The 13,300-nt window shown below is 40.6% G+C and overlaps 1 protein-coding gene across 3 annotated transcripts in view; it reads left to right on the plus strand.

Annotated features, from left to right (window-relative positions):
* The window catches only part of FAM117B (family with sequence similarity 117 member B), a 106,509-nt gene that overhangs the window by 70,566 nt on the left and 22,643 nt on the right, over nt 1-13,300 (plus strand). For all 3 annotated transcript variants that reach the window (XM_074967949.1, XM_074967947.1, XM_074967948.1), the window contains exon 4: nt 334-447. In XM_074967949.1, the coding sequence (XP_074824050.1) occupies nt 334-447 (114 nt within the window). The remainder of the gene's footprint in view (nt 1-333; nt 448-13,300) is intronic.

Here is a 13,300-nt window from a genome sequence, read left to right on the forward strand (position 1 = left end):
TATGCTCAAATTGGTTAGTCTCCAAGTGCCACAAGTACTCCTTTTCTTTTTGCGAATACAGACTAACACGGCTGCTACTCTGAAACCTGTCATACTGGTATGTGAGAACTGGGAATATGTGCAGGTCTTCATAGAAAAATGAAAGCTAATATTTTAGTATTGTGGTGTTTTATCTGTAGAGTAGCTGACTCAACATTATATCAAGTAGATTCTCATACTTAGCCATGTTTCAGCTTTTACTTTTTTGTTAATAGTCCATATAGTAAACTTGATGTAGTAATTTAATTGAATATGCGAAGGGAAATCTGAGTCTCATATTCTTTCCGCTGTCAGATTGCAAAATTGCGTCAGCAGTTGCAGAGAAGTAAACACAGCAGCAGGCATCATCGGGATAAAGAAAGACAGTCTCCATTCCATGGTAACCATGCAGCCATTAATCAGTGTCAGGTAAGGCTATGCCACTTCTAAGGGCATTATGGGAGTTAACATAATCTTAACTCCTGTGTGTTCCAGGTAGTGATTTTTAAAGAAAAAATACCACCATGTGTTCTGAAATACTTGATTACTGCTGAATGATGTATATCTGTGAAATGTATAGAATCTTTTTGTCTTGTGAGATGAAACTGATTTTCTTTAGCATGCTGAAGTGGGGTGTGTTTGTTTTTTCTCTAAATTAAAAAAAAAATGTAAAGGGAGGTTGGTGAAGAATATATTAATTTATAACGTAATTTGTAAGGACTGATGCAGATGGATGATATAGTTCAGTTCACTGAATTGGAAATCAATCAGTATGGGTAAATTTAATCTAATTCTATGAAATCTTTCAGGTAAAGTGATGTGTCTAGGTTATGAATTTGCATATAGAAAACTGAATAGAACCAGCCTGGTGGTGTAAGTGGTAGCGTCTTGAGAGTGAAGTTTAGTTTGTTCTTGACTCTTTTTTTAGCACTGGACAGTCCTGGGCTGAGTGCTGTGGAGGGATCCCAGTTGTCCATCAGGTAGACATGAAAGGATTAGGAGTTGACACTGACTTCCTTTGAAAGGAGTCCCCTTCAGTTATCTTTAGGTGGAAAGATGGTAGCTTATGAGTGACTCAGGGAAGAATAGTGAATTTCCAGACACAAACTGCAGAGGAAGGATGATAAGAATATATTTACAAAGCATATAATTTTTCCTCTAGTACTGTAGAGGGTATGAAAATATCAATTCAAAAGTTCTTTACTACTTCTGTGTCACTAAATTCATCCTTGTGTTTAGGATGAAGGGAGTAGCATAGATGTCTTCCCAATAGGTGCATGTTCTTGTCTCTTATCACACTGATTAATTCCTAGCATGATTTCTCAAAAAAAAGTTCTTGAAATTTTCCTGTTAGTTTCAGACATACATGACCAGCTCAAGAAGTTGTTGGAGTTGCAGATCATGATCTCTGCACATCTTAGATTTTCAAATCGGTTCCATGTTGTGTCTAGCAATGGGAATTTGACAAAGAAGTTCTCCTTCATGGTCATGTTAATTGTTCCTAATAGAGAGTTTCCTCTGGCGGGTTTCCCCCAGGATGCCATCTGGAACGAGGGTACCACTGAGCCCCCATGACCCACCAGCCTGGGCTTCCCCTCACACTGTGCTGCTGTGATAAGTTGCCAAGCTCTCCAAACTTGCTCTTTCACCAGCATACACACAGGTAGGGACACACTCAGCTGCAGTACTTACAGGCTGCTGTGATCAGCTCTGCATGGGGAGGCTACAGCTAAGGAACTGCCCAGGTGTTCAAGAGCATTCCCCCCTCTGGAGTGTAAACCCAAAACTATATGGTCTTGTGCTGCACAGAGATCTGTACAGTGTAAGCTCATGAAATTCACCCCCTCCCTCAATGTTGAGAGAGAATATACAACAGCTTTTTGCCCCAAGTTATAACTCCCACGCACTGGTTTGTGATGAAGCAAAAGCAAATTTATTAACTACAAAAGTTAGATTTTAAGTGATTATAAGGGGTAGCAAACAGATCAAAGCAGGTTACCTAGCAAATAAACAAAAATGCAATCTGAGCTTAATATACTAAATAGATTGGATATAAGTAGCAAATTCTCACCCTAAATGAGGATTTAAGATGGCGGCAGAGATTTTTAAGGGGCCAGCTGCCTTTGCTTCAGCTTAAAACTCCAGGTGTTCCTTTCACACCCTAGAAATCACTCTAGCCTGGATCCAGCAGTTCCCCCCAGTTCAGTCTTTGTTCCTCAGGTGTTTCCAAGAGTCTCCTTTGGGCACAGAGTCAGTGAAGAACCACGATGAGGTCACTCCCCTGCCTTAAATAGCTTTTGATATGGTGGGAACCCTTTGTCTCCAAGCTTGGTTCTGATGCCTTTCAGTGGAAAAACACTGGTATTCCATGATGGAGTGCAGTACCAGGTGATCTGGTCGCATGCCCTGGTAGTGTCATAGCAGCCATGACTTGGAGGCTGTTTGTAGCCTCCACAGGAAGGCTCCCCAGTGGAAGATTAGCTTCTTCTAAGACCTGTTGTTCTCCCTAATGGTCCATTGACTTGAATTGGCCCTTCCCAGCCAGCCATCTAGACTGACAGTCTTTTGTCTAGTGGGCGTTCCCTGGGTGTAAACACATATGTAATAGATACATAGACAATATTCCTAACTTAAGATACCAAAATGATACATGCATATAAGTAGAATAATCATATTCAGTAAATCATAACCTTTTCAGTGATATATGATCTGTCTTGCTTAAAATACATCATAATTATGCCATACTCGTATCCTATTACTATGAAGATTATGAGGTATGGTGTCACATTTCCTTTCTAATCTAACGAATTGTAAGCAGGACCAGTTATGCCAATCATCTGGGATAGGCCTCTGGCTCCTTCCCTTGCAGACTTTTGCTGATCTTATTCTTTTCAGACTTTGCACCCTTTTTTTAAGAAAAGCACAATCCTAGTTCAAAACTATTAACTTGCTTGTATGTTTTTACCCTTAATGGGTAGAACTTGGAGATTTTTTTTCTTGCTTTTCATTGCACTAAGCTTTCTTCCATCCCCCTCCACTTCTTTGCCCTGCCATTTGGAGTAGCGCCTATCCTCTGAGTTCTCTCCAAGGTTGACAGTAGAACTGAATTTGAACCCTTTCAGGAATTGAAGGGTGAGCATTATCTAGATGACTGCTGATTTGTACCCTTTCTCTAAAACTGGTTGTCAAAATAGTTTCCCAATCTCAATGGACACTTCAGAGTTTTGGTGTCCTGATTAAACTAGGACAAAAGCTCTTTGCAATAATCACAATAAATGACCCATGTGGAAATGAGCCTTAGTTTTTGGGGTGGGGGGTGGCAGTGGAAGCTGTGAATTTAACTAGTTGCATATCACAGCAAGATTCAAGAAGCCTTATAGCTACTAAGATTTGTCTCTTGCAAAGAAATGTTCCCAGCAACTGGTGTCTGGAAGAAAAAAAAAAATGCCTGTTCAAAAGTCTACTCCAGTAGTAGTAAATCAGTGTCCAAATATGTTAAGCGTTCTGAGCAGAGCACTCTGTTTTTAGATATTTGTAAAGAAATCAATTGAGTGTCTTAATAGTTTCTCTAAACATTACATTTTATAAAGCTCTCTTTGTAGGAGGGTGTTAAAGGTGACTGTTAAATGCCCAATAATTTTTTTGTAGTGCTTGGAGGATCCTATGCATTTGGGGTGTTAAATTATCTGATCTTGATTTATTTTTAATCTAAGAGATTTAGTATGCTAGTCTAGATTTCTACCCATTGTTCTGCTAAGGGTGCTGACTGATTAATATTTTTAATCTGAAAGAATCAGCAGAGGATTGTGAGCTAATGATTTGCATTTGCACAGAAAATAACAGTAGTTCTTCGAGTCCTTGTTCACTTTGATTCCAGTCAGGTATACGCACGCTGAGTGCACAGTCATCGGAAAGTTTCCCCTTAGCAGCTCCAATCAGGTCATCTGTTGAGCCCCCTGGAGTGGCGCCTTCATGGCGCTCAATATATGACCCTGCCGACCCAACCCCCCCTTCAGTTCCTTCTTACTATCCATGATGACCGTTGGAACAGTGCTCACTTGCTCAGCAAGTGCTCCTTTAGTATTCTTCTGTTAAGTCATTTGAATTCATAGTTAGTTTAGTAAATAGATAGTAGGTTGGGAACAGGGTCTTTCCCCAATCCCTAGCCCCACCCCTCCTTGGGCTCTGGGGCATGCCGCGAGCCCAAGGCTTTAAGCCCTGCAGTACTTGCAATAAGTCTATACCCCTCAGTGACTCCCATGACTCTTAAATGGGGGGAAATGCACCAAATGGGGAAGTGCAAAATCTGCAGGGCTTTTCGGTCAAGGACCAAGAAGGAGCGTGATTTCCGCCTTCAGTAACTTTTAATGGAATCTGCTCTTCCCCATGGCCCCATCAACATTGGTACACCACGCTGCTGGAGCTGTCAGTGGACACCCCAATCATGCTACCACTCTGTCCCAATCTGATCACTAAAGACCATGGTCACTTTCAACACCTTCTTGTATCTGTTGTTCTTCAAGATGTGGTGTTCACGTCCATTCCAATTCCCAGCCTCCTTCCCCTGTGTCAGAGTAGCCGGCAAGAAGGAACTGAAGGAGGGTAGGGTCACCAGGGTCATATATTGAGCTCCATGAAGGTGCCACTCCAAGGGGCTCCACAGCCAACCCAATGGGAGCTGCTAAGGAAAAACTTTCCTATGATGGTGCGCGCAGCGCGTGCACACCTGATTGGAATGGACATGAACAACACATCTCTAAGAACAGTTACAAGAAGGTAAGTAACCGTTTTTTCTAGTTGTACCATCTCCATGTGCTGGAATGGAGGACCTGTACCAGTGTATCCGAATATATATGCCAGGAACTCTAAAACAAAACTATTTGGAAAAAATGTTTCCACCTTTTTGCTTCATGATTGCAGCTGCTCTTGCTTGTAGTTGCTTTCCCAGCAGAAACAGAGGTGGGAAACTGACCAAGGTTATGTCGTATGTTTCACATTGCTTCCATTTACCTTGGTCCTGGATTAAGTGCTATGAAAATAATAGCAGCTCAGGCTTGCTTTTGCTTGAGAGAATTTTAAGAGACAGAAGGGGGGATAGGTCAAGAAACCTGGTATTTGTGAAATCCATTACCCAAAATGAATTCCTGTAGAAAATTTCTCTTCAAGATAAAGAGAAATTTTCTACAGGAAGAGCTATTCAGATTGAGAAATTCCCATCTAGCAACCTTCTGAAACTTTTGAATGTTGGAAATACATATTTTGCTTTTGTTTGTGACTTTGTCATATCACTTCTGCAAGATTAGCGTTCTAAGTTCCTAGAGCTTTGGGCCAATACTAAGACACATCCAAGAATTATCCTTCCATCAAATAGTTCCAAGTAAACTGTGTGGCCAGTTATAACACTGTGAACAGTGTGTGTAAAAAAAAAAAAAAAAAAAATCAGACCATTTGTAGTTTATTTTGTGGGTTTGGTTTTTTTTAATTGTTTTGAAGTTTAGCAGATTTATTGGAAACGTCAAAGGCTAGTCTTTACTCAGGCTTTGGAATTAAACTAAAATCATTTTCATTACTCAGCTATGGAGACTTTAACATATAATGAATAGTGCAACTGGGGTACAGATCATAGGAATGTTACCTCCTTAGAATGAGTAAAGTGGCCTTAATTTCATTTGGTGGGTGAAGGAGAGAGAGTGTAAAAAGTGCTCACAATATATAGTTGTTTTTAGACTAAGTTTTGTCATAGAAGTTTTTATTTTTCTCTTTGGAAACTTTGAGCTTGAATATAATTTAAGGAACTTTTTTTAATACTTTGTATCCCACTAATAGTGCACGCACAATTTTAAAAAATAGGTATTTGGTTGTTGGCTTAGAAATTCCTTTCTGTAAATATTACAGGCTTTTAGTGGGTGACGGTTTGATCTGTAAGTTCTTGGTTTCCTTTGGGAATTATTAGGACAGAATCAGAAACATCTCTCTTCTGTTGGGTTTCTCTAACAGCTTCTGACTAGTATTCATGGATACTCTCTTTTAGAAGTTAACCTATTGCCCCTACAAAAAATAGTGAATACTGCCCTCAACAAATGACACCAAAATACAATTTAATGTTGCCCCAATAAATGCAGACCTCCCCCCAAAGTAATAAAGGTAGTAGTGTCGTGTCTTTTCCCCCCCCCCCACCCCCCCAGTAACTTAATGTAAGCTGCACCTTATCTTTGCAGGTGTCAGTTGCTGCTGCTTCTGTACCCCTCCCACCTTTCCCTCAAAGAACCACAGAGAGGTTTCTAAGGCAGGGATCATGCAGTTCTGGAGCAGCTAGATGTTTTTGTGGCGGGAAGGGAAGGGAAGGAGATGAGTGGAACCACTACATATTTTTTTTTCCAAGGTGAGAAAGGAAAGAGTAGACCCAGCCCCCTGAACTACTGCTAATTTCAACTCTTCCTTTGTGTGAAAAGAGCAACAGTAGTTCCCACGCTCTTAAATCCCCACACTATCCCCCATTCCTTTGATGGTTAATTTCAGTGGGTATTTTCTTCTATTTTAGTTCTTCTGGTCGTGGCATAAGTGAGTCTAAAACTTTAATATTAGCTTGAATTTCAGAATAGTTTTCATTATTTGGCTCTTAGAATTACATTCAATGAAACTGACTTCTTTTTTTGCATTTGCTGTGTTGAAGGCTGTTGCAATTTTATCACTCTTGGTGAATGAGTCTGGTCCAAGAATCTGGTTATAGTAATACTTTCCTTCAGCTACTCTGTGATCTCCTTAATTGCTTTGCAGCATAATGGGCAAAGCTACAGTCTTCAAGTAGCAGATTTCATTTCCTTACCAAGAAAAAGTTTGCTTTTGCTGTCATTTTAGGAAATATAATGAGACTTGCATTTAAGAGCAGTGCTTTGTCTAAACATCCTTAATTTTTGAGTTTTTATAATTTAATATTTAGGTTATCATATGGGTTGTACTCCCTCAAGAGAACGGTAAGATCTTTAGGGGAAGGACTCCTTTTTGGTATATTCTACCCATGAAGAAGTGCTGGTACATCTATAGGACACTCAACATTCCCAGACAAAAACAATATTAAGACAGAGGGAAGGTTGAGATCACATAGTAATTCATTTAAGATAAAATGCATTACAGGGGTGTAACAAAGCGGCCTTTGGTGGGATGCTACTGAGAGTATCAATCAGGACAAATTGCTTAGAGCAGAGCAGTTACAGCCCAAGCCTGGGGGTCCTTTACTACTAAGGCATACCAAACCAGTCAAACAGAGAGGACTTTGATTTTACCCCACTGGCTAACCAGAAGTCATAGAAGCAATTCCTTTAGACACTCCAGTTTCCCAGTATCATCACTAGCACCGCTCCTTATGGGGATGAATGCTTATGAAAACCAATACCCCTGTAAAAGAAAAAAGGTTCTCCCAATCCCAAAGGACCAAGCCCCAGACCCAGGTCAATATACCAGTCAGATCTTACCCACAAATCACGCTGTTGCCAATCCTTTAGAATCTAAAGGTTTATTCATAAAAAGAAAAAAATATAGATAACAGTTAAAATTGGTTAAATGGAATCAAATACATACAACAATTGCAAAGTTCTTAGTTCAGGCTTGTTTCAGGTTTGATTGGTTTAAATCAGCAGTAATCCCATCAAGTCTCTGGAGTACAAACATCCCAGCTTGGATGGGTTGTTCAGTTCTTTGTTTAGAGCTTCAGTTTCAAGCACAGTTCCTCCAGAGGTCAGAAGCAGGATTGAAGACCAAATGGAGGAGTTTCCACATCCTTTTATATCCTCTGCCATGTGGAAGGAAACCATGTGGAAAATCACAGCAGCAAGATGGAGTTTGGAGTCACGTGGGCAAGTCACATGTCCATGCATGACTCAGTTTGCAGGCGGCAGCTATTGCTCACATGCTACCTTGAATGTTCCCAGGAAGGCTCTTCAGTTGTAGATTGGAGTCTCCCAAGGTCCATTGTTAGTTAAGTGTTTCTTGATAGGACTATTCTGAGTAAGTGCCCAATGTCAAGAAGCTGACCAAATGCTTCACTACTTGGAATCAAACACTTTAAATACAAAAATGATACACATGTACAGACAGCATAATCATAGCCAGCAAATTACAACCTTTTCATAGACACCTTACTTGACCTCCTTTGTACAAGATTTGGTGCAGCTATCGGACCTTGATTGCAACAATGATTTATACAGTCACAGTTCATGTCAATAATGCCACAAGGGGTATTGTAATTATCCTAAAACCAAATGATATATATCTAGAAGATTTAAGGTTATGCTTAAAGAAAATCTGAACATGTTAAGGTCTGGCAATGCATCCAAACAACCTTAACCTCTGCCCTGTAGTGACACCATGCAATAATCATAGGGTTGACAGAGACATTTTAGAGTTAGTGGTGCCAGATTAGAAAGAACTGACTTTTAAAGATATTCAATTTTCTCCTCCAACCCAAAGTTATCATGTATTATTCTGAGGTATTCAGAAAACTACATGCTCCAGTACATACTGATGTCATTGGAAATGTGAATGAGGGAATCTGCTGCACAATCTGCAAGGCATTTGTTTCCAGTCCCAGTGGACTGTGAAGTGTAAAATAATAATCATAGTACAATTTCTTATCAGTTCAGCTCCATGACCCTTAGCATGCCATAGTTTAAGAAACCTTCACTGGTTATATTGGTGGTAGTGTTCTCTTCTGTGTATCGTTCCAGTGTATAACAGCTGACCATTCCAAAAGCCTACTTAGCAATATTTGCTTGGCAGGGCAAGTATATTTCACTGAAGCAGTTTAACATAATGGCAAGGTAGGATGATATACATCACCAGGTAGATTTGTTTCTGGGTTATTTAAGGACAACAGTTTCTCTGAGGCAGGGCTATGCTTTCGGAAAGCAAGAGTAATAGTGTAATTAATATATTAGGAAATGTTACCAAGTGTGTGTGTGTATATAATGAGAGAGAGAGAGAACTCTCACATTGTCTGTTGAAACTTCTGCTCAGGAAATGCTTGTGGCTCATTGTTCATGTAAACAACAAAAATTCAGCATTCCCAGAACCACCAAACTTGGAAAAGACTTTTAACAGCACTCAGGCTTCAGCAGAACATGGGTGAAGTGCATGTGTGGTGGGAAAAGTGTGCAAGGAAAGTAAACATAAGCCAGCAGGAAAATGTGAAAAGTCACTGATGAAGCAGCCCTCCCAATTCTAACCAGGGAGAGAGCAAGAGCACCAGAATTAGCAAGTTTATATATAATACATCTGACCTGGTAACAGCTTTTATTAGTGCTATATCTTTTTCACCATAACTTCAGTGCCCAAATAGCCTTGGATTATCACCGTTTACAACAATGAGGACAAAGAGGACTACTAACACCAGAAAGACATGTTTTTTTAAAAATAAACCAAAAACCTATGACCATGCAGTAGTGTGGTCTCCTGAAGGCCATCACAGTGCTGCAAGAGAAAACACCACCCATGACATGAGCAACATATTTTTTAAGTTGCCTGATCAAGTACTTCTGCCAAAGAAGCCTGTTCTCTCAGTGTAGATGGGGAATTCCTTTGGGTGGCAGTGTAGTCAGCACAGAGTTGGTCTTTTGGGAACTTCCAGTATAAAGTTGGATGGGAAGTAGGTGAGTAGTGAGGCAATTGTTACATTTATTTTAGTGATGCAAGAACAGAATGGGATTGGCTTTTTAGGTCCAGTGTTGATTTGGGTCACTACTTCAGCAAACCTTTGAATTTCTAGCTACTTTTAAATTTATTTTTCTAACATTAATTTTTACTCCTGATGAAGTGGGTAGCAGTGAAGGTGCTTGATGATCCGTCTTCCATTATTTGTTGTTTTGTCGTTCGGTTCTGCTGTTAATGTTGCAACACATTTTCACTTTGGTAAGATTTACAGACCATTTTGTGGTTTTTAGCTCAAATGTCTTCCCTCCCCTGTATTTTGTTCCTGTGAACACTGTTTTCTCTCCACAGTCCACTGCCCTACCTATCTGTAAATCAAGCTAAGCTCATTGACATCAGTTAAAGATTTGGCCCCCCCATCTTTATTTTTCCCCAGCCTCAGACCTATCCTCACTACTTTCTTCTCTCCCAGTTCCCCCACATTCATGCTTGGGAAATTTGATGATCCAACTGACTTGTTTTGTCTTTACTTACTGAACTGCTTTCTTGATTTACTGCCTTGGATCAGTCTGTCCCATTCCATCCTCCCCCCACACCCACCCCCCTTTACAAGGATCACTTACTTGACATTATCTTCGACCAGCAAAGAATATAAATGTAGAGAAGCATAATATACACTTACTTGGAGGTATAGGATATTGGGGTCAAAGATTTTGGACATGTTTGGGAAAAACAGAAGTAATTCCCTGCACTGGCTTTCAGTTGGTTTTCCTCTTATGGAAAAGTCTAAATTTTTTCAAACAAGAAGGGCAGAGGTGGAAGGTGGAGAAGCAAGACAGTTGAAAAAGTAATGACAACCTAAACTATGGAGCTGCTAGTGGTTTTGTTATAACATGGATGAAGATTTCCAAACTTGTGGTGTCTCCTAGTGTCTTGTATGATGTGCAATCCATCTAAACTCACCACACCAGCTGATGCAGACCAGGTGCTTCATTAAATAGATTGCCTCTTTTCGAGGAGAAGTAAGAAAGATAGTACACAGTGCATGTTTCTCATTCCATAATAAAAGAACTCGAGCTGATTAGGAAAAAAAATTCAGTTTAAAATTGACCAAAATGCGGTTGGGGGGTTGGGAATCATGAGTTATTCTCTTGTATTTTGATCAGCTGTAACTGGAACACTGGGCCTAGAGGTTGTCCTTCAAGAGATCAGCACACAACTAATCACAGCTCTGTGAAGAGACTGGTTTTGGGGTTTTTTTTTGGTTCTTTAACAATTACCAATTTAAACCCCTTGAAATTGGAAGAAGACTTGCTAGTTGTGTTGTGGAGAGACTTTTTTCCAACCCTGGAGAGTCAAATCTAACGTGCCTGAACACTTGAAAGTGCCTCACTCTTCCACTCACTGGCAAGAGCTCAGTGGGAGAGATCACTCAGTTACTAGGAAGAACATCAGACAAATCCCAGAGAAGTACCATCAGTAAAAGTTAGAATGAATACCAGAAGGGAGCAGGTTGATTGATTGTATGTACCACTCTCTGTTTCAAATTAACAATTACAAACAGAAGAAAGCTGAAAGTAATTGGAAAGTCTTATAGAAATGGTGGAAAATGTCTTGAGTTTTTAAAAAAGCCCAGAAGATAAATTATGTAAAACAAACCAAATGAGCATTTGTAATGTACTAAACCCTGAAATGCAAGATGAGGAAGGAGATTGACAGTAATGAAATATTTCTCTCTCAGTTTAGGCAGTTCTCTAATCAGCCTATGACTAAAGCTGCACCTGAGCAAAGGCTTCTGCAGAGCATTCCACTGATCTCTCTAGCTTATGATTGGGGTACCAGTACCGAGCCTCTTCATGCTGTTAGAGAAGATACCACTCAGGACAGTCCCTAAAGTTCCTGCTGATGCAAGAAAAGGTCCTTCTTGAATGCTGTACCATGCCTCATCTGCAGTTACTTTAAAAACTGCAGTGTGAATGTTACAATGTTTCTAACCCAGTATAGGAGAGCTGCAGAAACTTTTTGGAAAACTGCATGAATCTCCATTCTTCATGTGGAATTCCTTATGGGCTGCCGGTTCCAGGAAAATGATCTAGATTAGGCTGCAAGAAAGCTCATGTAATTACTGTGGAAAATTTCCAAAGCAACTAGTGACTCATTTATTTTTTCCCTACTGCCAATGGTGAGAGACCAAAACAAAAAACATAAGCAAACATTTCCACGAAGTACATATACAGTGCACTCCTCTTAAATTGTTGACCCTTCCTCCTCTGCCTTACACTCGGAACAATTTCCCTAGAAGTTGGGTTGCAGTGCTTAAAACAACTGGGACTTTCATTCTACTTCGCTGTGAGCCAAACTTGAGGTCCTTATTGGAACAAATTCCTGTATATTAATAGTTTAGTGAGGGGAATAGTGATAGTTTAGTGGGGCGGGGGAATAGCCTATAAAGACTTAAAAATTTTGCCCTGTACATGGAATTTAACTGTATCCAAGTTAACTGTGATGTCGGTGGATTCCATTGAACTCTATATAGCTGCTTTGAATGCTTACAGTTCTTAACTGTTTGAAGTACAATAATTTACTTTCTTTTAAATTAAGATAATTATGATCTCAGTGTAGAAAATAAAGGTTAGAAATTATGGTAATTTCATATTAATGAAATGGTTCAGTGCTTTTTCTGTACAAAATGAGTACAGATAATGTGTATATCTGTGCAATCTAAGTAAGCATTGATAGTTTCCACGTTCCTGGATGCTTCCTTTCCTATCTACTGGGACCAAGAGAGACTGGTGGGACCAGTCTTCATGAATTCTCTTGTCTTGCCATACAGCTTTAACCCAGTGGTCCCCAAACTGTGGTGCGTGCCCACCAAGGGGGTTGTGGAGGAATGTTTTTGGGGTGGGGGGGTGCAGCAGGCACCGGGCCAGCCCCCACAGGGGCAGGGAGGGAGCACCACCCAGCCCCACTCTGTCCTGGCCCCAATCCCACGCCCCTCAGAGGCCCCGGCTTCTACTCTTGGGTGCAGTCCTGGCTTTGGCCCCATTCCTGACCCGAGCTCTGGAGGGGGTGGGGGATTGGGTGTGGACAGATTACATTATGGGTGGGGCAGGGGGGTGCAACATAGAAAGTTTGGGGATCACTGCTTTGACCACTCTGCTGGTCCATCTTATGCCTTTCTCACTCCCAAACTTTCACAAGGTCTGCCGTCACTTCATCAGGTCCCTCTGCCTTTGTTCTCTGGACTGCATTTGTCATCTCTTCCTCAGTTATGTTATACTCAGACCCCACATTAAGGTCACATGTTGGCAATCCCACCCTAATGAGGATTACTTTAAGAGACTCTCAAAGTATTGTTGTCTGGCTATATCGTAAGAAGGATAGGAAACACTGGATGTGGTTTAATTAGGCTACAATTTTATTCTTAAATTTCTGGGAGTACCCAGCGGATAAAAGTGTACAGTGCAGGTAATTCCATAATCATTTCAATATATACCCCGAGGTTTTCATCAGTCCTCTCCTTTACCCATCTTTGTCCCCGGCTAACGTGTTGCTGATACTTCACCATTTCCCTCCCTTTCCCCTCACCCCCACCCCCCATCAAATGAGGATTAAGAGGAGGCTATGGGGGAGGGTTTGT

The sequence above is a fragment of the Natator depressus genome, chromosome 11 (assembly GCF_965152275.1).
Source record: "Natator depressus isolate rNatDep1 chromosome 11, rNatDep2.hap1, whole genome shotgun sequence".
Classification (NCBI taxonomy): Eukaryota; Metazoa; Chordata; order Testudines; family Cheloniidae; genus Natator; species Natator depressus.